Source organism: Epinephelus moara, chromosome 24 (genome assembly GCF_006386435.1).
Source record: "Epinephelus moara isolate mb chromosome 24, YSFRI_EMoa_1.0, whole genome shotgun sequence".
Classification (NCBI taxonomy): domain Eukaryota; kingdom Metazoa; phylum Chordata; class Actinopteri; order Perciformes; family Serranidae; genus Epinephelus; species Epinephelus moara.
Genome location: NC_065529.1, coordinates 14,383,057 through 14,410,101, shown reverse-complemented (window position 1 = coordinate 14,410,101; position 27,045 = coordinate 14,383,057). Strand labels below are relative to the sequence as shown.

The 27,045-nt window shown below is 39.8% G+C and overlaps 2 protein-coding genes across 3 annotated transcripts; one reads left to right on the top strand and one right to left on the bottom strand.

The window, feature by feature from the left end:
• Positions 1-489: 489 nt before the first annotated feature.
• Positions 490-18,307, bottom strand: ptpdc1a (protein tyrosine phosphatase domain containing 1a). 2 transcript variants are annotated; one of them, XM_050038956.1, is made up of 10 exons: positions 18,016-18,307; positions 11,969-12,064; positions 9,201-9,372; positions 8,756-8,836; positions 8,461-8,597; positions 5,616-5,753; positions 4,424-5,526; positions 2,456-2,641; positions 1,887-1,997; positions 490-1,699 (listed from the first exon to the last, which is right to left on the bottom strand). In XM_050038956.1, the coding sequence occupies exons 2-10, from the start codon at positions 12,054-12,056 to the stop codon at positions 1,586-1,588; spliced, it is 2,130 nt and encodes a 709-aa protein (XP_049894913.1). In that variant the 5' UTR covers positions 12,057-12,064; positions 18,016-18,307; the 3' UTR covers positions 490-1,585. The 2 variants fall into 2 exon arrangements, with proteins under 2 accessions (XP_049894913.1, XP_049894914.1); XM_050038957.1 differs by having other exon boundaries at positions 491-1,699; positions 8,461-8,579; positions 18,016-18,303.
• A 4,057-nt stretch (positions 18,308-22,364) lies between these two features.
• Positions 22,365-26,506, top strand: barx1 (BARX homeobox 1). Its single transcript, XM_050038229.1, has 4 exons — positions 22,365-22,946; positions 24,330-24,633; positions 25,439-25,523; positions 25,980-26,506. Exons 1-4 carry the CDS (start codon positions 22,745-22,747, stop codon positions 26,145-26,147), a joined length of 759 nt encoding a protein of 252 aa, XP_049894186.1. The 5' UTR covers positions 22,365-22,744; the 3' UTR covers positions 26,148-26,506.
• Positions 26,507-27,045: the final 539 nt, after the last annotated feature.

Below are 27,045 nucleotides of genomic sequence, written 5' to 3'. Positions count from 1 at the left end.
ATTTGCATCAAAGCAGGTGAAACTGATTCACAATCACTTGTGCTTCCTAAATGGACAGATTGCCATTCCTGAAGTTTAACTGAGTTGTTATCCTGTTATACTGTGACCATTAAGAGTTCCGTAAATTTTTTTGAGCAGTGTAAATATATCCATGTGCAGAAAAAGCCGCCAGCTTGATTTGTGATTTGCTTTCTTATACAAAATGTTATAGATCCCCCTTTCTTTGATATTTCCCGCAGTTAATAACGAGGTGTTCAACTCCTCCTCTTGACAGTATTTGTTAAAGGATGTTGGATTTCTTTTATTATTTATTTTTAATATTATATAATAGTTAATAATAATAATATATTTTTTTATTTATTATGTTCACACAGTCAATACTTGTTTGAAATGAAATGGGTTTGGATGTTTGACTACTGTGTCAACACCAGGGGGCACACTTTCCTTTCTGCCTGAGTTGTATGTTCAGCTGCAGGTAAGTGATAGACCTCCATAAAAAGACTCACACACACTCTTCACATAGCTTGCAGTAAGTTGTGTTTAATTCTGTAAGAAGTAGGCCGTTGTAACAATGAAAAAATAGTGCTTATTGAAAATTCGCCACAGTATGACGTCTCATGTCCTTCATATCATTATTATCATCATCAGTGATCCACATTCACGAGTGTCAGCAGATCTACATTACACTGTACCCATATATGAGGTGAGAGGTGGCCACTGACTCGTCTCAACGGCTACACACATACACACACACACACACACATAGGCAAGGTGACGTTACACACAGCAGCATGACAGAGTCCAAGCAGAGGCCATTTCAGTTGAGGCAGACAGCATTTTGCTAGATGCAACAGTGGAGGCAGATTGATGTTCGACAAATGCATGTACAACAGAACAGTGCAGTGAGAGGTTTTTTGGTACACACAGTATTAAGATAAAAATTGATTGAAAAAGCAAATGCACTGTGGCCTGTCGAATTTGCATTGCCATAACAGTGGCCACAGTTTGCATTTGACTCTAAGAAAACACTTTACATTCTACATAAACAAAGCAACCTCACAACTTGTCGTCAGGCTATAGTCATTAAACTAACTGCTGCATTTCAAAGATTGGAATAAATAAGACACATCGTAGCATCTGCACAGTGTAAAAACATATTTTGGTTTAAATAAGAAATAACAGCTTTGAAAGCTGAGTTACACATTTAAATAACATTACATCAACATCATGAGAACGTTTCTCAGTCATTTTCCTGCTAGCTAACAGTTCTGTAATAAAAGCAACATCTAGTCCCTCGGAAATATTACAATACAACGGATGACAAACAAATGCGTTCAAAGTGAGCACAGTGGCACATTAACAGAGAGAATGGCAGTGCTTAGAGTCTATTAAGAACTTTAAAGGAAAAAATGAAATGCTAAACCACTTTACATGGTCTTCAAATATCTAGAAAGACTACAGATTGGCAGATCTCAGCAGTATCTGATGCAAAGAACTGGCTTTAAATACAGTAATGCCCAAAAAATGCGAGTGGAACCCCGTTTGTGAGTCTTCCTCTTGTCAGGCTGGTCCTGTTGAGGCTGCATCAGGAGTCTTCATTCTCCTCCACAGCTTTGTCACACAGCTCATGGAGAATGGGAGTCAGGATTGCTTTCAGTGTCTTGTATAAAGACTCGTTCTTCTCCGCGGCAGGGTCAATCTGAAGAAAAAAAGAAAAATTGAGCATAGTGTTACTTCAGGCAGGACACAATGTCAAGCTGAGCTCACATCCCAGCTCCATCAGTTGATCTCAAACAGCCAATCAACTGATGGAGCAGCTGATTGACCTAATTCCTGCACGTAAAACACGTTAATACACTAAGTATAAACTGTTTGTTAATACTCACCTTCGTAAACACTTTTATTAACTGGTTGAGAAAACTAGTCTCCACTTCTTCAGGTGTTGGCAGGAGATGAGCAGCACAGTCAAGGATACACAGCAAAGTGAGTCTGTGGTCCTGGCAGCAGGAAGGAGAAGGATGTACCATGCTATCAGATTACATGGCAACATTTTCACACTTCTTATAAAAGCAATGACAGTGTCACATCATATGAATAAAAGACAGTCCAATGACAAGCCAAGTGATGGCCTTGGATTCAAACTGCTTTAAATATGTGAGTCATAACTAGTAGTGACGTCGCTGTCAACCATTTTCTAATTCGCAATGACAATAAAGTGATACATTTTTTTGTACTTTGCATGTCAATAAGGTGCCAGAGTGTATTAAAAAGCATCAATATGGGCTTGTTCATCAAAAAAGTGCCACCCACAATTAAAACAGCATTTAAATATGCAAATCACCAGGATTATAATTAGTTTTACAGTGTTACTGGACACTTTGTTACACAGTGTCAGCGTCTGTTATTACTGTTTGCTTCAGAGATGGATGGTGTGGCAGATACGTAACCCAGCTACCTTTTCCAGTGAGTCGAGGGCGTTCTGTGGGTTTACATTCTTCTCACTGAGTGCTTTTACATCCTCACTGCTGATGACTGGATCCTTGAGCTGCTCCAGCCACGACCACATCAGACTGGACAGGACCACAGGATCTCTCTCCATACACAGCCTCTCCCACGCTCCCTCTCTGGAGTTCAGCTCCGTCTGCACATCACAACAAACAGCACTCTGACGATAAACTGATCGAAATGAAGCTTCACTAGGCAAGAAATGCAGCTTTACATCAGGGAGAACAACGGACTGAAAATGTCCTCAAGTTATGGATCTGTCTGTTCATTAATAAACAATGAGCACAGTCTATAAGGGGATGTGATACATGGTAGCTCTGAATTTATGCTGCATTACATGAACTTACATAACACACACTGAACTGTGGAAAAGATATTTTTTACTCAGAACATTAGCTGAAGAGCTGAGCAATGCCACATGGCTCAGTGAAAAGAGGGAGTGCCTCTTTTGCAGCTCTAGATTAAGTGACCTCCTGTGACTGGCCGATGTGATCACCAGTTTTACTTTAGCCTTTTTCAGACATGGGATATGTAACACTGCTGCCTGTCATGAAATAAAATAGCTTTTGGAACTCAGATACTGTTGACTTACTTAAATGCTCCTTACAGCTTTATTCAGACATGACCAGACACTTAAAGGCAGCTTGCATGATATAAGGAACCTGGTGTGCAACAGTAAGTGATGTCATTGTAGGAAAACATCTCTGAGTTAATTATGATGTCATTAAAGGATTATTTTTTGCTCTAACTTATCATTATGAAGTACATGTCGGTTGCACAATGTGATAGCTTAAGAATAATGACACCATCGGTGTTTAGATTGGTTCCCTACCATTCCCTGCAACTCAGTCTGCCACTGGATATGATCTCTTGGGAAAAGGAAGGCTCGATTTACCGCACAAAGGAAGTGCATGAACCATTGTGCAACCAAAATAGGAATAGGATAGGGCTTATCTCTAAGAGAGCTTATGCTCTCTTTAAAGCTGCTGGGCTACCGCTGCCTCAATCAGTCAGTTTGTGTTACTGTGTGACTTTGCTGAATCTGAACTAATCCTTTAAAACACCAAAGTCAAAAAATAACAAACAAACCGATCTAGGCAGTTGAAGACCAACAGCACCCATGTTCAGCAAGGTTAAATTACTGTCTGAAGTTTTTAAGTTCCACAGAAAAGGCTGTCTGTTTGGGAAGTATTGAGTATACAGTTTGAACAATGAGACTTGGATTATAGTGCACATGTTGTATGAGAGTTGTAAACAGATGTTTTTATATAGTTTTGCTGTTGTTTAACACGGATGCCTATGACTTCATCAATAATTTCATCAAATTCAGTTTCTGGACTCTTCATTCACTGGAGGCATGAGTGACAAACAGTTTTCTTCATGAATTTAACATAACACAGGGTGAGTAATTGATATACAAATGATTATTTGAGGGGTAAAGTATTTCTTTAAAGGAATGCAACAGGTACCCCATGAAATCTGACATGGTAGCACACCAGCAGACATGACAAACAGAAGCTGGTGGTCTCATCAATATATCTATATGAAGAAATGATTTACTGGCATTAAAGGAATTGCTTAAAATTTTAGGACAAATGCTTATTCGCTTTCTTTCTGAGTTACATGAGGGGATAGATACACTCTTATGTCTGTCTGTTATGTATATGAAGCAAGAAACAGCAGCCAGTTTGCTTAGCTTAAGGGGAAACTGCTCACCCGGCCGTGTCCAACAGTAAAATAATTTCACCTGCCAGCACTTCCAAAGTTCACTGTTAAACACATTACTGTATATCATGTGTGTCTAATTCGTATAAAAATAGGAGTGTCTATACAACATGTTATGGTTTTACAGGAGTATTTTTGTATCACTACATGTTACTACATGGTATATTTGAGAGTATTTGATGGGGTACACTACCTGCCACATTGAGACCTTCAAGGTAAACTCCTTGTCTGTCAGATCCATGGCCAGAGCTCTGGCCACCAGCAGGCGCCTGCTCTCTGGGGAGAGCTCAGACTGGAGGGTAATGAAGGGAATCTCTCTGGGTGCATCACCTGCTGACACATCCACACCGAGCTGCTCCTCACTGGTTACCAGTTTGCTCTTGTTTGATAAGGCTGGCAGGGAGGTGTTACAGTGAGATCTTCTTCTCTGCTCTGACAGATCTAAAGACAAACTCTGATGCCCCCTGTATAGTTGCTTTTTTGATGAGGGGGATCCCCTGTTTTGCTTTGCGTCTGTATTGGGGTCCTGAATCCTGCGGATAATGTCCTGAGGAGAGAGGTCATAAAATCTGGGAGGGACTGAGACTGTAAGGCTGCTGTGAGACAAAGAATGTTTGATCAGGTAGTTTATTGGTTTGTTGCTCTTCAGGTCTCCTAAATGCTGTGATCCAAGTTTGTCAAGGACCGAGTCGCTGTAACTGAGGCTCCTGTTGTTGGACAGGGAGGACGGCAGAGGGCTTTCTACATTCTGCTGCCTCCACAGAGGGTCGAGCTCATTATCACTGACAAGAGGCTGATCATGAAGAGGTCTGGACTGCAGAGCAGTTGGACTGAGAGGATTAGATGAACAAGGTGGAACAGGAATCCCCTTCCCCCTCATCTCCTTTCCGAGCTGCTGAAGGGCCTGCTGGGACACGGTCTTCTCCACCTCAGCTGTGAGGTCAGGGATCTCCAACCACTCCTCCTCGATCACCACCTGTCTGTTGGCGGCAATGTCGACGAGGAGCCTGCACACCAGCTGGACGATCTTTGGCACGTTCTTCATCTGTCGAGCCTCGTAGCCGTGCAGCAGGTGGCGCTGCCGAGTAAGATACTGGGACAAGGTGACCGCACTTGCTTTGGGTTCTGCACAGGAGAAGACGCTTCGGAGAGGAACTAGGAACTGGGCGAACTCCCTGACGCACAGCAGCTGGCCTCGGGTCTGGATGGAGTTGGGTCTCTTGGCTCGCACAAACAGGATGGCTTGGTCAGCGCTCATCCGGGACGTGAAAACCAAGTAACAAGCCAACAACACACCTACATGATGAAAAATAAAAGAAAATACAAACCTATTATTTTATAAGCGATTCGGATTTAAGCAATGCCAAATTGCCAGTGTTACAAACCTGTTCTTCCAAGACCGGCATGGCAGTGGACCGCCATTTTCCCCTCCTGGACAGCAAATGACATGACTTTCACCATGTCAAGGATTGTAGTCAGAGATGCCACGCCATAATCCTTCCACCCAAAGTTGTAGTAATAAACTGAAATACACAAAGCCCGAAAAATTCAGAGCTCACAGTATCTACTTAAGTCTTTTTTTAGACATTATAAAATGGAACACTGTTGAGTTAATCTATCTATTAAAAGATTAAGTGGGTTTGACATTAAAAGAGTACCCCTCCAGTGTAGCGGTGCTTTCCTATACCATGATCAGGCACATGATGATCAGTAAAATGAATCAAAATTGATGCAACAGAAGCAGAGATACTGTCTTTTTTCTTTTACAATGTTCCTCTGTTTTTTACTTTTAAAACTTGTAGTCTTCAGCCCCAACTGATGCCGACTCAAGTGACATAATCAGACTTCACACAGCTCCCTCTGGACACACTCATGGCTTTCTTTTACTTGTTTCACATATGCTGTAGAGCTCTCCAACACCTGGAAACAGACTTTAATGGATAAGTGCATACCTTTAAGTCTGTGTAATGTAAGGACTGTGCTGGCATTAACCCATCCCAACTCCTGCCTCTCATTAATGAGGATAAATTTTATATAATCTCTATATAATATATATGGCATTTGACAGTTTTTGGGCAGTGCTGAACATCAGGAGACGGTGTATGCTGGAGTTTGTGTCAAAAATGTCTATAGTGCACTGAAAAACATTAAGCTGACTTTGGCCTGTAATAAATGTTTTAATACTAAAAACATTTACAATGGAAATGGAGGTTTTTAATCTGGCTTGGGCCAGAAATTACTGTTATGGTTCGGGCTCTGAGAGGCTTGGACAGAAACTACGTGGGTCCATGTTGGGTCAGGCCTGATTTTTTTTGGGCCAAATCATAGCTCTAACTCAGTGCTTATTCAGACATGAAACTGTCATATTAAATTGCCATTATATTTACATAAAGAGCATCATGTCTGAAAGGGGCTACAGAGCTGGATTTCTTTTTTTTTTTTTTGATGAAATGTCTACACTGAGGGACTGCATGATAAAGACGTACAGCAAAATAACAAGCCATTGTTTACATACTGCAGTCTTTACCGAGTGTCAAATGACAGAAAGCACCATTGAAAATGCAGCTCATGCTTTGATGAGGTTACTTGGGTAAAGATCTCAGGAGAGCTTGTTAGGAAGGAGAATCAAGACTGTCACCCTCCAAAGACATAACATATGTGGAATCCCTTGTTAATGACTTGGTTACTAGGGGTCACATCCGTTCTTGATGAGGGGCAAAACACAAACATTGATGGTCTGGGGAAAATGTTAAATCTACCTTCATCCCTCACCAAATACCCTCTTTACTGCTGCAAATTCTGATGTACAATTATAAAATACAAATGAAATGTCTTCCATAGAGACTCATTTTCTATCGCTATACTCTAGTCAGTGACTTCTTTGTCTTGTACAAAATAATGTGGAAAGAGCTCCAGTGACTGGCTGGTTCATCAGGTACCTCATGCCATGAGGGATCATGGAAAGACCGCTTTAAGAATTACTGCAGCAGACTCGTGTAATCTGTTGCAACATGACCTAACACTGAACATCATTATGTCCCTTAGATGCTTTGGGCTTATACTTAATAACCACTATCAGCTTGTTACTGTTTAACTGATTTTGTTTGTGTGATTGTATTTCCATTTTAACTGGTTTACTTATTGATTGATTGAATGTTTTAACTTTTTTTTAAAGATTATTTTCCAGGATTTTGCCTTTTTTATTATAGGACAACTTGAGAATGACAGGAAGGGGGGGGGCAGAAAGAAGGGAGAAGACACACAGACCGCTGCAAGGACTCAGCCTACCTGAGGCGCACACTCTACCAGGTGAGCTACAGGTCGCCCCTGTTTTAACTTATTTTAATTGCTTTTCTTATTGATTGCTTGTTTGTTTCATGTCTTTGTTAATGCTCGGCAAATGTGAAAATGAAGGTCTACCTCAAATGATTCCCCGAGTCATAAATACAGGTTTGAATGAATGAAGCAATGAAAACTGGTTGCCAGGAAACATCGCTAGTAACGTCCAATCAGACAGCAATCAACAATGTAAACACCCTCAGGCCACTACACTTCACAGCTGACAGAAATATGATCAAAACGCACTTTAGCCACATGTTGGAAAGGTGGAAATGCATCTGTCGCTTCAAAATGCAAAGATAAGCTCTACTCCTCCCACAGTGTGACTACGTCAGTAAGCTGGCCCCTGTAACAGTGGAAGCTGGATCATATAGAAGCACAACAAGCTTCTCATCGATTCAACCACTTGATGCTGTGTTTGGGTGAGGGAACCTGTGAAGATGCTAAAATCTTGCTCGTAGTTCATTAATGTAAAGCATCCATGTGTCTGTGTTAGTTTATGGATAGTTGTTAGCTAGCTAGCGCTTTTTGCTACATTTTAATTGTTGTAATTAAGCTGCTAAAGTGCAGAACTTCTTTTCCTTGAGTTTTTGACAGTTACCACTTACATAAGCAACAGTTACATGTAGCAGGAGGTAAGTCTAAATATTACTCTTAGATGTTTAGGCTTCTTGTGAAATACAATGTATTGTGAGCATGTCCCTGTAACTATATCAGATCAGTCCCATCACATTCATCTTCAGAACACATTCCTTCATTTAGTTCATGTTTATTACAGTCAAAATCACCTGATCTGTATTTCTGAACTACAACTTGATATGTTTATTGGTTTGTGTCCTGTGTTTAGGGATTCTTCAGTATGTGTTGCTGAGGGTGGATATAGACACTCACCGCCTGCCTCCATGAAGGTTTCAGGTCGATACGTGAAACCGCTCTCCTGCTCCAGTGGGTTGCCACAGCTGGCGTGTTCTCCAGGCCGCTGCAGGTTAATAATCGTCTTCAAACCACACCTGAGCACAGCAACAGGTCTGTGTCAGCGTACAGATCACCACAAATCAACACAACATGACATCACAGCACTGCACGTGAGCACTGACAACAACCAACCTCCATTTCACTGTTAATCTAAATGTTAATAAAGAATCAAATAAACAAAATGAGGGATGAAAGAGGGAGACTACTGTACCTTTGAAACTGTTCAATTATATTATATTTCTCTATGATTTCAGTGGAAGGCCTTGCCATAGCTAGCAAGTTGTCAGTAATCCTGTAAGTGGAGAATATGACAAGTTAGGGGGAGGTGTGGTATATACAGCAAAATCATAAAAAATTAAATTGAATTAGGACCGTTTAGCAAGTTAAACACAGCTTTAAAGACCCTTAGAAAAAGAGATATTAAATGACCCTGCAAACACACTGATGCAGTTAAACTAAAGCTCTCCCTTGTTCAATGATTCCATTTTACCACCAGATCATACTGCATAACAAAACAAGAACAAATGTATTGGCTTTTTTATGTAATTATTGATGTGGACTTCAGTGACCCACACAGATCGAGCACAGCACTGAGAGGTAAAGTACATTAACACTGAGGTCTGTGTGAAAGCTAGTGGTAAGACTGGCAAATGTACCAGGACGAGTAGAGTCCTTTGACGGCTTGCTCCTCATCACTCCAGCGAGAGGGGTTCTCATATTTACAGGCTTTCCCTCCACAGGCCATGGAGCACTGCATGTGACCGGGGATGACATGCCTCAAGGTCTCCCCCATCTTGGTGTACTTTGCTGTGGGGACCCTAGTATTGGCTACAGAAAAAACAGGGAAAAAAAAGAAACATAAGAATAATTTGACAAGACTCATTAGTGCTGAGTGCATGCTTTCCTTGTCAAGTCATATTTCTCCAGTGCCGTTACATCTCCTGATCCTGTATTCGGTGGGAGGCTGAGGCTGGTTCACGCTGACAGCCACCATGACTCGGTGGAAGGAGGAGGAGAGGATCTCAAGGGCAGAGTTGCGTCTGCGCTGCAGGACCTTCAGCAGGACGTCCGAGGCTGAGTGCCTGCGGCTGTGCCTCCTCATGCTGCCCATCATCTCCCCGGTTACAGAGTGGCGTCCTCGGTGCCGCTGCATCTCAGAGTGCGGACTGTGTTGCTGCCTGCACTGCGAGAGTCTCTTTACTAACAAAAGCTCCACAGCTCAGTGCCTACGGTGAATCATCACACGACAATGACCCGTTGGCAAAGAGAGGCAAATACAACCCATCAGTTCATCAGCAGCATTTGAAGTGTCACCATGACAACCATCTCCAAAGTCGTCAGTGGGAGGTAGATGGGGGCGAATGTTGCGCGCACACACACACACACACACACACACACACACACACACACACACCACATTGATCTGAGGCAGGCAGCTTGTAAATGAAAGAGGAAAATGCTGTACTTGCTTGCTTAAAAGGCCACGCATCTGGTGGCGTACAGCCCTGGACACAGAGCATGTACGACTTAACTCTCAACAGCAAAGTGGTTTACATAACACTAATCGCACAGGGATCAGACATTTGATTGAATAACACCATATTAATATGACACATCCTTTTAAACATGCTAGCATTTTTCTAGAAATACATTTGTAGATTATTTTCAGAATGAGTTCACCTTTTTCTATTAACAAATCACAAAGAGAAAATATCAACAATCTATGTAGCAACAAATTCTTATTGATTTTGTCTGATGGCATTCAGTTTTAAAACTGGAACCAGCTGGATATACTAGGTTGTTTCATGGGGCACATACATTTTAAAATATCACAGCCTTATTTAAAAAACACATATATTTTTGTATACTTCTTTTGTTTCATTAATAACAAAAGTGCTGTAACAATGTTCCAACTTGTATCACCTGGTTTAAGACAATACTATTTAACTATAATACTGACATTGTGCTTTAAGTCTGCTCGAGCATTCAGCAGCCAGTCCTCCATCAAACTGAAGCCAAAAGGTGAAATGATACTGCTGGCTCTCAGTGTGTGGGAGCAGCAGGCAGACTAACAAACAGCAAAGATGAGAGAGGGCTGCAGCAGAAACCTTTAGATGACTGAACACAAAATCTATTCCACTGAAAATCAGCCATTTGTTTCTTTTCTGTTTCTACCTCTCTTCTTGAATTTGGCTTATAGTCATATAATCAGGACCCGAGGAACACTATTTTTCCTCTGAAATTAAGACTGGAAAAATGTAAAAATTGTGGACAAAATTTGGACAAAAAGGGAAATATCACTTAGCTACAGCTGACAAATAGATTTATATTTATAGAATATCCCATTAAGTGTGGTGAAGAAGGAAAATGCTAAATCCAAGTGTCAGTTCTGTAACCAAGTCCCACAAAAATGGCTTTCTCTATGTGGCCTACAGTATTATTATAAAAACATACAACTAAATCATTTATAATGTTCATTTATTTTAGGTTGTAACCAACTGTTTTCATCACTTACACTCATTACTTACATAACTTAATGTTACATAGTTGGTAGTTTAGGTTGTTAATTGATTTTCAATTATATAAAACAGTTTACTATGATCAAGTTTTCTTTTCCCTTTTTCTTTATTGAGTTAATATTTGGTAAATTTAAAAAAGCACAGATTTATTTTGCATAATGCTTTTCAAAACCAAGAAATTCGCTCCAGAGGAGACACATTGTCAAAAGTATAACTTCAGCTCAGAGTACATCATATAGGTATTGATTATTGATGCCATATGTAAAAAAAAATGCAGAGAATACACTTGCTTCATGAATCCCTATCAGGGTAGCCCATACTGACATGTTTGTGTGTTTTTAAGAGACCTGACAATGCTTCACAACACCTGTGACATCCCTGATGACAGATGGCTTATTAACAAAACACTGATAAACAGCATTACTACTAAAAAGATACTGATGTTTTCTAACACTGATGTAAATAGCGTGGATGGGTGTTAACCTATAAGGATATCATAACATACTTTAGTATCAATCCTTGTCAGATAATTAATCTACTGTGCCCGTGATCAAGTCTGAAGTATACTACTGTATAACCATCTTACATTCCAATTTACAGTAAACCAGCTACATGAAAAACATCTTCTAATGATAAATAAATCACTTTTGTTCATCTGAAAGTTTTGTCCCGATGCTAGAGCTGACCTGCAAATTGTCACCCTGTGAGCCAACATTAAAAAAAAATCTTGTCTGATTTATAAATCATATCTTCTTCAGCACTTCAACATGATATAAAAAGACAATTTATCTACATGGAATCAAACCATTTCAAGTCTACAGTCATGTGCTTTTGTTTGCAAAATAAAAAAATACAAAAATCAATCAGCTTTCTTGTGTTGTTTTTGTGTGGCAGAGCTCTCCTACCTGTCTCCATTTCTGTGCTGATCTCTCCACTGCGAGCTCCACTCATGGAGTAAGGCAGGTCACTCAGTATGCTGACACCAGCTGCCATGGCACGGGCTGAAATGTGTGAATAAACATTGTGTGTCAAAGGCTGATGAAAAAAAAAAATTTGAAAAGAAAAACAGCTCACAGAAGCTTTGGTTGTGCTGATAACGCAAACAGTGAAAAGGTGCGCACACAAATGAGATATGAGGAGCGTGAGGAGCTGCGTTGCCTGGCAAGACAACCCAGGGGAGAGAGGGAAATGTGCAAAGTGAGCCACCATGTCAGCAGCTCATGTGTCAGTCTGACCACTGCACCTCTGGGAGCAGGTGGGCAGGGCCTGGAGACAACAGTGGGAGCTAGGAGCACATCCGCGATCCAAAGTGCTGAGTTACAAACCGCACTGACTTCAGCAGCACCCACACAAAGCACACAGATCTCCAATTCAATAGGTTTTGACTAACCATTTAGAATATATTAAACTGCATATAAGAGATTAGGCGAAATCACTCCTATTTCATTGGGCTGATGCCACACGTATCAATTATTCAAATTAACACATCCACATGCTACTGTGCAGCTACAGGGCAGTACTTCTTGACTTGCACATCTGATTTATGTAGCCTGATATCAGAGTTGTGTCACACACACCTCTCAGAGTGTCAGCTTAACTCCCGGGACCAACTGTTTCTCACGTTACACCCGAAGCTCTAATGGGCCTCATCACTTGTGCTAACTGGTGTTGCAGGAGTGAAACTCAGCACCTTTACAGCTCCTCACTGTGGTTCATTAACAATTGAGCAGGGTCGCTGCACCTCACATGCTAACTTTTTGATTCCTTGACCTTTTGTTTTTCCTTCCTCTTTGATAAAGTCAAGTAGGATGGCTTAATCAAAGAGTAAGGGGTGTATAAGAGGCAAAGTTTGGCTTGTTTAATATAAAATGCTTCTAATGCCTACCATACACCAGAGGACTTTGAAAAGCCTTTTGAGATTATTCCTTGGGCTGCTTCCGGTGAAAAATATAACTCCAAACTCCTTTCAAGGAATATGACATATTAACATTTCCTGACATGTCCACAAAAACACATAACTGTAGAAACACAGGATAAAAGGTCATATGTTGACTGTATTTTTGCCAATTCAGCATCAATACATTCCCTACAGATAAAAAATTTACATTTTGGATTTTGTCGCCTCAACTGGCACCAGCCTCTGTTGGTTAGGAGGAGACCGTTAGAATGAAAGGTAAAAATTTAGATTTCTCACTAAAATAAGTGCCAGCAGGTGAATCAGATACACACCGGCTAAAACACCAACCCTTGTTCACTCCATAAGTCAACAGTTTTTCCTCATTCTCCAGAGCACAAGAGAACCGGGACTTGTTAACATTATTGCCTCTACCTTCTATGTTTACTGTCTACCCAGTTTACTGCTTCTTGTTTGGTGCTGGAGAGAGTGTGGCTATTGGTTGTTGACAATGATCACGTCATTGAACTTCACTATTTGGATGAGCCAAGACTGAAAACTTGGGATAACATAAAATATGCATATTTTTGTCAGAACAATCAGACAGGAAAAAGACTAATCTAAGACAGCTCGGATTGAGTTTTATGTCTACCTTACATCAAACAATTGAGATAACATGAGTGCACACCACTGGAAATTTGTCTGCCAAAATGAAATCGCTTGAAAAATTGTTTGGTGTAAGGCCGGTATTAAACTGACAGCATAGAAACAACTTTTCAAAAAGCTGAACGGATTTTTTAATTTTCAAACCGTTTATTATCCTTCCTCATATTGTTTAGAGCAATGGTTCCCCAACTATTTCTGTCATGCCCGCCTTTGTAGGTCAAAAACATGTCATGCCTTGTGGCACACCAGGGGCCCTGCCACCCATTTTGGGAAAGAATGGGCAATGAGTGATTTTTAAAAAAAATGTCCTATGATGGTTGTCACATTCACCCCAAAGCCATCCATGTGTTACCATATTCTGCACTGTGCTTTGAATCTGATTTCATCCAACACAATAAATTTTACCATGTTTCAATCTGTAACCAGAAAATGAGTTCTGAGCAGGATCTGATGTTAAATGTTAATTATGTGACACATTACAGAAATGTGTATTTAGTTAGTTGCACACATCATTTTGTTTTTTAAACTTTAAACAATTCACTTAATGTAACACCAAATATTACATACACCAACTGATACAAGTACTTTTAAAACTTCATTTTAAATGGGCCTCTTTCACAGCAGACATGCTGACTTGTCATAGTAGGAAAAACACAGGTGCTACTAATAACATTAATGACAGCTCTGCTCCACTCAAGTGTCCCAGTGAGCCATGACAGTGTGACAGAGAGCCAGCACACACAGTATAGCAGGACCGTGACACCAAGGCAGCTAATGGAAAGTCAGCCACCAGTAATTCTATTTTGTATACTCCTGTGCTACTGTGACAGTATACCTTGAAATATTGTTTTGCTGAACAAAGAATATTTTGGAAAAACCTTAAGAGGGGTACCTGTTTTCACAATAATGAGTCTGAACATTTTATCAATTTATACTTTAAATGTTTACTTGCGAATATATACAGAGAAAATTAGCAAACCAATGATTTAATTTTTCTTCAAAATCAACAAACTAATCTACTGTGTCTTAAATTTAACATACAAATAGGTATACTCACATTTACACTTATTCTGAAAATCAATCACCAAATCATTTAAAAGTAGTACTATATTTACTAACAGGGTAAGTCACATATTGTAGTATCAGCCACAAGTAAAAAAAATACTATGTTATATGTTGTCCTTGAGCTCTCATGTAGGCATTTAAGAATCAATCAAACCACCTGAAAGTATTTTTTGTACGTAAAGTAGGAATAGGTTAGTTAATGCCAGGACAGTACTTTCTATTATTCAATCTAAAAAAAGACTTTGTATGTACAGTAGGTGACAAAATGTTATGGAAAAACATCTTTTATAACTTCAGAGGCAGGTCACATTTGTGTCACTGTGCCACTCCTTTTAAGTGTGAGGCTTCTCTAGTCTATGAATAATTGATGGTGTAAAGTTAGAGCCTGTGTTTTTCCATCCACAACTGTTTTTGGACTTCTTTTACACTGTAATCCACACGTCTTGTTACAAACTAATATGGCACTAAAACCTAGTATGATACTGGCTGAAGTGTTGCCAACATTGCAGCCGGAAAGAAGCCTATCCAATCCGTTGAGCAGTCCGTCCTGCTGGAGCCTGACACCACTTGGCATTGTTTATAGGAAGCTCTTGATAACAAGCTGGTGAGTGAGAAGGTGTTCTTCATGACAAATGTGACGTATGTGCATCAAATATTAACAATTATATGAAAGTGAGCTAATATAGCGACTACAAATAAATCTCTTCACTCAACCACTAATCAAGAACAACTTAACCAATAATACACTTAACACATTTGTGGTGGATCCATACACTCATGTCCACTGGGATGCCAGTGTGCTGATGGATATGAGGGAAATGGTGTGAAGGCTGAGAGATATCTTTCAGGGATGCTTCTTATGAGTGTGGGATGTGCGAGTTGTTTCCACTGAGTGTGCTAATAAAGAAATATGGCAGACGAGATGGTGCGCCTCAAACTATGAGTAACAGTGGCACAAGTGAAATCCCACTCCAAACCTGGACCATGGAGTGCCTTTGGTATTTATGTGTGGCTTAGCAGTTAGTCAGCTGTTCTCACTTGGCATCCCAGGTGTCAGCCTCTTACTAGAAAGCTAAAAAACATTTAAAGTTTAGTAGTATACTATACTAATCATTTCATATGCCCAAAGTCACTTCACATCACCAACTTTTACCACCACACAGGTAGCCAGGGAAAGGGTGTGATGAGGCCTGTGAGTGGGCCATACAATTCTATTAACAATGTTCCAATGTTTATAGGCCTGTAAGGTGATCAAGCCGAGCAAAATGGGGCTATGAAATATAAAGAAATGTACTTAGAAGAAGCATTTGGTAGGGGTAAGTGGGAAAAAATCAATACAGTATAGTAGCATATTTTGCGTGGCAATGTTGTATCAATACATGGATGCCAAATATCTTTTTGTAAATTATATAAATGATATTGCAAATATAAATTAAATTTTTGGTAGCCTACTAGAACAATAAAATTAATTGCTTTTCAGTCCACTAGATACATTTTGCTGCAATAATAATGACTGACGTGAGATAAACAGACTGAAAATTTTAAGATAAAAGAAATGTTGACAAAGTTTCTTCTTAATCTGCAGTTGAAAAAAAGGTAATAAATTGCAATATATGTTATTCCAATACTGAGAATATTGGAAAACATTAAAAACTTCAATAATATTGTATCATGACCTAAGTATTATGATAATATCACATTGGGGGCCTCTGGTGATTCCCATCCCTGGTATTTGGTTATATCTAGAAAATTCAATATGTGAAATACACGGCTTAATCTTCTGTTTACAGAACATTTGTGCAAAAAGTCTTAAGTAAAATTGTTTCATTTGTGGATTTTGCTCAGTAAATGAAGGCAATGCTGCACAGAAGATATTGGTTACAGGCCATTAACTGGTGTTCTCAATAGCAAATAAACCAAATCAAGTCAATAAACAAATCATTGCATCAATAGCTAGGCAAACTATAGGAATTGTTCATAACAGACATTTTGTGCTGTGTGTAAAACTCCCTATAAAACAGACAAGATTTTGCAGTAAATTGAGACTTTTATATCATCACAGACTGATATGTAAGAGCACAATAGTATACAGTTCAGACTCCCAAATAAAACCGCAGACAGTAAGTATGATACACGGTATAGGGAGTGGATTCAGACACAGCCATTATTCCTTGTTACACTGAATTAAAGTGTGCCAGGTCCAGGGCCTAGAATAATAGATTTGTCTCCCTTCTCAGGATGCATATAATAAGGCCATGTTACACAAACTGCCTCTGAAGGTCTAGTGTGTTGGATTTAGGGGCATCTATTCGCAGAAATGGAATATAATGTTCATATGCTCTCATTCGTTTTTAAGGCAGGGTCACCTCAGACCCACCTGTCTTTTGTCTGCACCCTCATCACCCTCACCTTAAACCATTATTAAACTAGATTATTTACTAAGAATGGAAGAGTATAAAAAAGGACTGTTTGGACAAAAAGACTATTTGACCACTGAATGCACATGTCCTGGTACTGAACACTGCTAATTCACTGTTTAATGTAATTTGCTTGTTTCTTTTATGTGAGACTTGTTATGTTGGTGTCCTGGCCAGGACTCTCTTGTAAAAGAAATGCTGAATCTCAGTGTGAATATTCCTGATAAAATATAGGTTAGCCTAATTAAAATAGCATGCTGGTTTCCTGACGTGGCGCATCTGCATACTCACTGGATAAGAGCCAGCATTAGTGTTATTAGTCAGACCTGTGTTTTTCAGAGTGTGTCAGTGACAAAGGTCTGTCACAGGAGCAAAGGTGTTTACAAATCTTGGACACAGGACTGACGTTAGACTACATATTCTCATTTAAGTAAAATAATGGTGAGGGAAAACACACTGGTGCGTACGCAAGGCTAACGTTATGTCTGTTATATAGAGCACGAATGGCCCTCCTCATAGTGACACCACCTATCACCTCCGCTTACTAAGTTACAGGTGTGAAGTGAAGCAGAGAGCTTGTTGATAAGCAGCATACAACTCAACGTTTTGCCACCTGTCTGTCTGAACGTTAACGTTACTGGCTGCACTAACATTACCGTTAGCTCTGTTATTAACACCCGATTATATGTTTATTAGCTTCGCATAAAGCTCACGGACATTGCTTAAGTGTCAAGTTTTAAAGACACAACAAAGACTGACATTAAGTCGACTTGTTGGGTGTTGTGTAACGCTGACCCCTGCAGCAGTGTCTGGTGCTGATGCTGCAAGCTGAACACTTAACGCTAGCTAATTAGCTTACCGTACTGTATTAACCGCCGCTAGCATGCTAGCTCCAGAAGGCCCGACTTACCGTTTTCCTGTCGTCTGAGTCCGAGGCTGTCTTCACACTATCTGGCACAATAGGTTCATCTCTCTGAAGTCGTTGTCGTCTTATCGCTGGCACGTACTAAACCGGGGTTTTCTTTGAGCCACATCATTTGGTCCGCTAAGTGCAGCTAGCTAACTAGCTAACTTAGCAACCTGACATGTTGTCATGTAGAGCGGTGCAGTTACGTCATGTGACCACAGAGAGAGCTCCGTTAACACTGTGTAATTATCGTTTGGATGCATCGTTTTATTTGTTTATCGAAAAGTACTGAGTGTTTTTGTATGAATAAAAATGTTTTTTTGCTTTTCTTACACAATAAAGTGAGTTATTTGGTGGTGAAAGTCTATATTCACTATTCTGTTTCTGTCACACAGCTCTGAAACAGCTGTATGTCGACACTTACCCTGATTTTTTCCCGTTCTTCTGTAAAAGAAAAATAATAATTGAGTTTTAAAATTAGATTAAATTATTATTATTATTTAAAAAAAAAAAAAAATCATAATTAAAACAATATTTGCGGACTGAGTCTCTGGCACCTGAGTTACAAAATGACCTTAGACTACATTTTGTGCTCAGTTGCTATTCATTGTATCTTATACCATTGGTTCTTTGCTCTCATGCAGACTTGTCCAGTGGTCATCCTGAGAAATAAGGAAGCAGATGTTTACTTGGCATTGGGGTTTTGTGTGTGTTTATGGGTAGGCTATGTTTGAAGGTAAATGCTTTTCAAATAACAATTCATTAATATCTAATATTTAACATAACCAGGGCCCAGTGTGTGGCTGCTAATATGACTGCTCCCTATAACAATGAAGATCCCTGCATAAAAGAGATGACAGCTCAGAGCATCATTTTCTAAAGTCCTCTGGTGCAGCCTAGTGGCAGTTTATTAAAATTATGCTGTTGAGTTGTAAAGAATAGTTACTGTACATTAATATAAAACACGCAATTGGAAAACTGCTTATATTTATTACTTCTTTTTTGGTACAAAACATAGGCTGGGTTTTATTAACATAAATGTTGAAATGTGCAAGTCTTTTAATTCACAGTGTGGATCAGAAGGATATATTATTCACAGAATTCCTCTTAGATTTTGGTCATAAAAATTAAGCATTCAAATGAGACCCAGCTGAGAGCTGAAGTTATACACTGACTTTGTCACTGAAAGAAGCAAACTTTGGACCTTCAAAGGAAGCACCTCATGTCTGTAGGATGTTACCACTCAGTGTTGACACCCTTCAAACTAATGAAGGAAAGGGAAGAAGAATGCTGCCTGGATTCTGTTGAAGACTGACATGCTGCATGTTAGAGATGCATTATGTTGGTGTGCTTTATACTTCACATTTAGAACCTCAATTAGATCAAACACAATCCCATAATATTCTGATATAGTCCCAGGTCTTATGGTACAAAAGGGTGACCTTTCTGAGAGTGCAGCGAACAAACAGCTAAGCAAGCCTATCATTCATTTTTAGTACAGAGAAATTGTGGGCCAATGTCCACATGCATACTGTAATACTTGTTAAGGCCACTCAAAATAATACAACATATGGGACTGCTCTGGGATTTTAGATTTAGTGGGCAGAATCACAAACCAGGAAGAATGTGCAAGATTAGGGTATATTGGCACCAATTTATCAATAGTCGTGAGTTAAGGTGAAAACCGTCACCAAGTTCATCTTCATAGGACCTGGTTTTGTTGCAAGTGTTAGTATAATGAAATAAAAGTAAGAAGATGAACAAGATACCTTAGGTAACTTCAAGATTCCCTCCAGACATGTTAACACACCGTTTTGAATAACACTTTGCATCTTGACCTTAGTAAATGATAGAATTACACACACGCCTTCTCCCTCATTAAAACAATCCAGAATATTTGACTGTGCAAATATTGTTTATTTCAAGCGTTTCAAACTGCTGGAGACCATGTGCCAGTGAAAAGTCCGTTCTCTTTGTGCCCTGGAGGCTCATGGTTTCCACGTTACTTTTGTGGCCAATCCTGATTGGCTCCAAATTAGTTGTGATGTCACAAAATCCTGCAGGTACATGTTACATGTTAAACTGGGATGTAAGGAGAGCACAGAGAAACATTTGCTCTTCAGCAGATGAATATAAAGACATCAGACTCTGCATGTACATCATTCTGCAAAGTGATTCCCAAACTTCAAACACATTTCATATATAAGAAAAAGGATAAATACATCACATTATACAAATATACAAAAACAAATACATACAACCAAATTTACAGGAAGAATAAGCTTCTGTTAAATGTGTTTATTGTACATTATGTCAAACATTTCAGGAATGTTACAAGATGTGAGAAATGCAGTTGGTGGTTTTGAAGTAGTGTGCAAACATGCATACTATAGTGTGCACAAGTATTTGAATGCAGTGTTGGAACAGTTTGTAAGTGGAAGATGATCATAGCAAGGGCTCTGGCCCAGAGAAAGGAGCTGTGGAGATGGCTCTCAAAGCACTGGAAGAGAACACCCCCTGGAAACTCTCCTTGCAATCTCAGGAGTGACCACCAGAGGAAGATATATTCAAACAAAGAAGATAAAAATACACTTGTGGCAACATGTTTTAACAACTTGAGCAAATCCATTATTGTAGATTACTAGTTCTTCCAGAGGACAAGATTTTCACACTTTAAGTTTGGATTTTTTTTCCGACTTTTCAGACTGTTTAGTGGAAAAAAAGAAGAAAGAAACATGTTTTAAGTTGCAATTAAAGAGACAGGTCTTTTCCGGTGTATTAAAATACGAATCTGACTACGATTCCCATGAACCATTTCACTGATCATTTTCAAATATAAGAGCAGTGACAGCTCATTTGAACATGGCAAGGGCAGCATTTATTTTAAACTTCAGATTAGTGTTTTTGTTTTCCTGACTTTGTGTTATCATTGCATAATGCATATTCTTTTGGTAGATTCATGCTTTTTCATACTGTACAAAACTGCTCTTTATATACGCTATACAGTATAAGATATAAAACCACTATTAATCCCATAATTCTCCTGTTCTGTTGGTACATACGTTTGTGCCTTTGTTAAACATGGTTAGTGCAAAATATCCTATTTATATCATATAATGCTCTTTAACCATTGGATAACACATGGTGATAACATTTTTAGAAATTTCTTTTCTCCAGACTTTCACTCCTGTCCCTAAAGGGGTCTACTGTTTAGTACTTTATCATTTAGGCAGCACTGTTCTACACTTAAACTGCAGTAGGCTTCTCAGTTGCACATATATTGCCTTCCTCCCTCACAACATGCTATTTTATGCTGCTTATATTGGATACCATTTTTGAGATCTAAGTTATTTTTGTTCCAGATATATTCAGTGATGTGTTAGAAGTGGTATTTGCACCCAGCAGTTTATGGATATTATAGTCCTGTTGTATACTGTGTCATATTTTAATAAAAAGGTTCAACACAACGAGATTTATAAAGTAAAAAATCTAATTAGACCACCAGCTTTGAAGCATCCAAAGGTTCTTTAAGGTTTTCAGCTCCGAGGTTGACTTTAGACGGCCAGAGCTTTTTCTCAAAGTAGCTCTGAGACATGTTAAAAATATGCTGTGGGAGATATTTCACAATTTTTTGAGCCAAATAACCGCAAAGGAAAGAATCCCAGAGGTGCTCTGGCGTGGGTTTTTTGACCTCTAGAATGAAATATTTTTCCCTTGAGCTGCTTCAGTGGCTTCACTGGGCCTGAAAGCTTGATACCATCAGCTGAGGTCTGATTAGTCTGTAATGACTTTGCATCATTTATACATCATTTAGGCAATAATCACGTCATATTACATCATCACAAGGGCTGGGTTATTAGACACAACGGCAGAAGAAAAAAAGATATTGATAATTTTCTTGGCAGAAACATGTACACTTAACCTGAGAACTCCTGTGTGAAGCTAAAGGCATGTAATGAAACATTCAATGACCTAGTGGATACTGAATGTAGCATGCAATGCCCTGATATGGACAAATCTTCACATAATAATAATAATAATAATAATAATAATAATAATAATAATATGATAATGATAATAATAAACGCTTTGATCACTGCCTGTTTTAATTTTAACTTTACCTTTTAACCTGAGCTTCATCATCATCTTCATCAAACCCATGCCCTATATCTCACAAAGTCACCTGCAGGGGATTTGAAATTTCCGTCCTTATTTTCTTCCCTTTTGCATATAAATCCATGCAGAACAAGTGCGGCTTTGCATGTAACTTTGGCTCAGTCAGTGAAGGCAACGTGCAGACAAACCCGGAGAAGAGGTGGAGCTATGACGAGACTCATAAAACCCAAAGCTTATTCCTCAACTCACTGCCAAGGTGACGCGCTCAGCGGCTGACGAATAGATCCGACCTCCGCGGCGCGCACACACGGCGAGTGTGGGCATGAACACGGGCCGGGCTCGGGAGTTTTTGGTCAAAGGTTTGCTCTCGGTTCCACATTTCTTCTCCACTAACAACCAACTCTGAGCAGAAGTTACGCGTAAAACTCTCACAGGACGCACAGACAGAGAGGCAGAGAAGTCGGCTACCTGAACTTGACCTGAGGATAACTTTGATCCACAGTGTTGCTCTCCGGACTACAGAGGCACCTCAGGGGGAATATGACAGCTGGCCACTGAAGGAGTGATAATCGGTGTACGCGCTTGGTGTCTCTTGAGGTGACCGCACGGCCACATAATGCAGCATCCTTTGGACATGGGGGCGCATTACTATCCTCCGGAAGTTCACCCTGACCACAGAACCCATCGCTACAGGAGTTTCATGATAGAAGAGATCCTGACTGATCATCCGGAGCACAAAGCGTCGGCTCCGGCCGGGGAGCTCCTTAAATTCGGTGTACAGGCTCTCCTGTCCGCCCGGCCTTTCCATAACCAACTGGGTAAGAGACGCGGCTGTGAGAGGATGAATGAGTAACAGATCGAGACAATGAACGTGGTTACATGCTGGGAAAACTGGAAGAACAGAAAATATTAACATAATGAATTCTGAGGGGATTATTAATGATAAAATAGATTTAAAATTAGGATTAGGCCTATATTTAACTGAACAAATAAAGCGAGTGCGTATTTTATTCCTGATTTTTTTTAAAAAGTGTTTTTCAAGGAAAGATCATTTCGTAACAAATGACTTTTGACGCATGTACGACTGTTTTTTAAAGAATCCAGTAATAACTAGCGATTTGCAATAATAAAGCAAAAATCAGATATAACCGAAATTATTGAGTAAATGTCGCAGTTACAGGAAATAACCGGGATAAATTCAATTGGAATGTTAAGCAGTGGAAATGTCTGATTTTATTTGTATTTAGAAAAATACATAACGGTTAAAAGCAAACATAAATAGCCTTTGTGATAATAATATTAGTTTTAAGTTGCGTGCGTAAAATGTGAATAATAGCCGGGTGTCTTCCCAAGCGAAGAAAAAAACATGATGGGGAGATGTTGCAATATTTAGTCGTGTTCCTGGTTTTAAAAATAAAATAATAGAAACAATGATTTAAGATAATAACAATAAAAAAAAAATGCAATACTTTATTTGGCCAAAATGTGTCCAGGCTATCAAAGTGCAACCTACTGTGCGTAATTTTATTTTCTTTCTTTTTTTAATTGAAATGTCCGGAGTCACAGAGCTACAACACCCTCTGATTATAAATCTAATTTACATGTCAACACCTGAAATTATAATTTAACATCAATAACCGTTTGTGTGGAAAAGGCGTGGCGCTGTCCATCACATGCTTTTATTTGTTTAATGATGAAATCAGGTGCCTTATTTGAATTAAAGACACAATCATGTATCCAAATCTGTTTTTAATAGAACCTGATGACAGCCTATATATAAATACATATAACAAGACAGTACACAGGTCTTATTTTAACGTCTCAGGCCAATCAAGTTTACAACAAGGCCCCGTATCACTACAGAGTTTCGCCTAACTTCATGTTCATATTGATCATGAGTGCGTTATGAATATATTTGCTCCTGATCCATCAGCTGTAGTTGTGAGATGAGTTGATTCCTGTGTGGAAGCAACACGGCCCTGAACTCTGACCTGAGAAGTCTGTAAAGTTCAGATGTTTCTGTAGGCGACTGTAGAGACAGTCACATATCATAACATTCAGTAAAATTAAGCCCATTGATCACTGGTGTGTCCTGTTCCAACTTAAACCAACCTAAACTATCTGTAAACCGTGACCTGAGTTCAGTTTCTGAAACCAACCCCTCTGTCTGTGTGTCTTTGTTCCTCCTCTGGTCTCTCCAGTCCTCAAAGCCGACCAGACCAGCCTCCTCAAGTTCCCCATGTCCCCGCTGTCCTGCTCGCTCGGCTCTCCGCTCGGCTCCCCGCTCGGCTCCCCTCTGCTGTCCGCCGCTTCGGGCCTGCAGCTCGGCGCTGCGTCTCACCACCTGCCGCTGGACCTGCACCTCCGCGGGAAGCTGGAGCACGGAGGCGACGGAGGCAGCAAGACCAAGAAGGGCCGCCGGAGCCGCACTGTGTTCACCGAGCTGCAGCTCATGGGGCTGGAGAAGCGCTTCGAGAAGCAGAAGTATCTGTCTACGCCTGATAGGTGGGTCCACAGTCTGTGTGCTGAGCAGGGCTGCAGACAGTTTTACTGAGGCCGACATTTGACTAGACACAAACATGTAGCTATTTTTATTTGTATATTCATTATTACTTGGACTTTTCCCCTTTAACAGTTTAAACTGTACTTTCTGTAGATGCTATTCCCCAACAGTGATGTATAAAATATTTTTTGCACTGCTAATAAAATAGCTATACTTTTATTTTGTTGGTTAAATGTAAATATATGGGGTCTAAAAATACTGGGAGAAACTTCCCCATGTTGCTAATTCTCACGATTTCACAAAAAATACACAGGACATGACCTCAGTATTTTCAGTGGTAGCTACATTATAATTCAAAGCATAAGTGTAGATTTTGGGAGGAACACAAGGGATACGTCCCTCTCAATAGTTAAAACATGTGCATTTATCCCCCACCTGATAAAAATACAAAACCAGGAGAGAACTTTTATTTTGACAAAATTAAAAACATTTCCACCATAAAGTGATGCAGATAAGGCACAGATTGGTGCATAAAAAAAATCACCAGAATGCAGGAAATTAAGTGTTGAATGCTCATAATTTTCTGGCACAGAGTGTCCCTCCCCTCAATTTTGAAACTAAACCTATGCCCCTTGAGGTAGCCATGAATATCTCACAGTGTCCCTTTAAGTTACTACTAAAATGACATGGATTTGACAGTTTATTTTGCTACGTTTTTAGAAAACCATTTGCCCAAACAGAAAAAAATGTTTGCAAAAGCTTAACCTGATTGGGAATAACTGATTTTAGCGTATTTGTTCCTCACAGAATAGACCTGGCGGAGTCGTTGGGCCTCAGTCAGCTGCAAGTGAAAACATGGTACCAGAACAGAAGGATGAAATGGAAGAAAATTGTAAGTTATTCTTCATTATGATTATGATTATGATGATAAAAACCAAGATGATGATGATGGTGATGTGGTGGTGGTTATTTTATGAGGTCAGGCCTACAACAACAGTGCAAACAACAAGAACAAAGAACAGGAAACAGTTTTGCTTTGTGTGATTTCAGCAGATGTTGATGGAAAGCGTAGCTCAGTAGAACGGGTTGACACTGACTCAGACTGAAATGTATACTCAACCCTGCATACACGAGGGCCACATTAGATGAGTTTAGAGTAAAGGCCTGTGTTATATCTTTGCATTTAGTTCATGATGGAGAATATGCAGCATAAATAAACTGAAAATATGCTATTTAACATTTGTGTTGGTGTGATGACTAGAGGTCACACAGGTCACCTCTTTTTTTATCTTAACTTGCATTACAGTCTGTAGTTGAGCTGACTTTTCTGCCTACGTTTAACCTGCAGGTGTTGCAGGGAGGAGGCCTGGAGTCACCCACGAAACCAAAAGGCCGCCCAAAGAAGAACTCCATCCCCAGCAGCGAGCAGCTCTCTGAACAAGAACGATCCACCGCCGACACTGACCGCCAGTCTGAAGGCTCGAGCTCCCACTTAGAGAGCACTCAGGAGGAATGACCCAGCAGATATCTGACTCTATACACAGAGCCTCTGGGATGCTCAGGATGGAGCCAGACTGTAAAACGGAGCGGAGAGGATGTTCTGACGCTCCTCGAAGCCGGACCGTCTTTGTGCAGACTCCAAAGACTTGCAGGCCCCGAAGGAGCCTGAACTGTACAAGCCGACATCCTCCAACAGCCATGTGTTTTTTTTGTCGTAGCCCTACCATGCATTCCCTCATGATGAACTTGCTGCTGTTGAAGAGGGAGCTCAAACCTTTGCAGTAGGTCTAAACTTTATATTCTATGGATCCACTCTCACTCATCTGTTGTTGCATTCCCTTTGTGTAACTATGCTATGTTTAATTATTAAATATATTTTCACTAATACTGTTCTCTGTTTATTATAAGGGACACAGGCTCATGATAAACTATTAATCCAGTGTGTACGGCACAAGTGAATATGGTGATGGTGATGGTGGTGGTGACAGCTCATCAGTCTCACACACTTGTTTTCACATAGCTCAGGGCCTAATATGGTTACATATCCTCGCAACAAGAAAAATGTTTCATTGATTACTGACCACACATTAAAAAAAATAACAGCGTGAGAGAGAGAAAGACTAAATGCAGCCAGGATTATTAAATGTTACCACTTGAACAGAGCTCTAGAAGTGGATACCGGTTTAATGTTATCATAATAGGATCTAGCAGGAGACGTGGATTCACACATTGTGCTGTTGTTCATTAAATTGTGAAAGATGCTGACTCGTCCCAGGGGCTAATGGAAAACAGAGCAAAGAAACTTGTTTTTTCCTAAAATATTTTTAAAAATCTTAATGTTCTGCTGCAGGTGAGAGAGACATATTTACACCAGATGTGGTTATTTTAGGCTTATTTACTTAGAGAGTTTTATT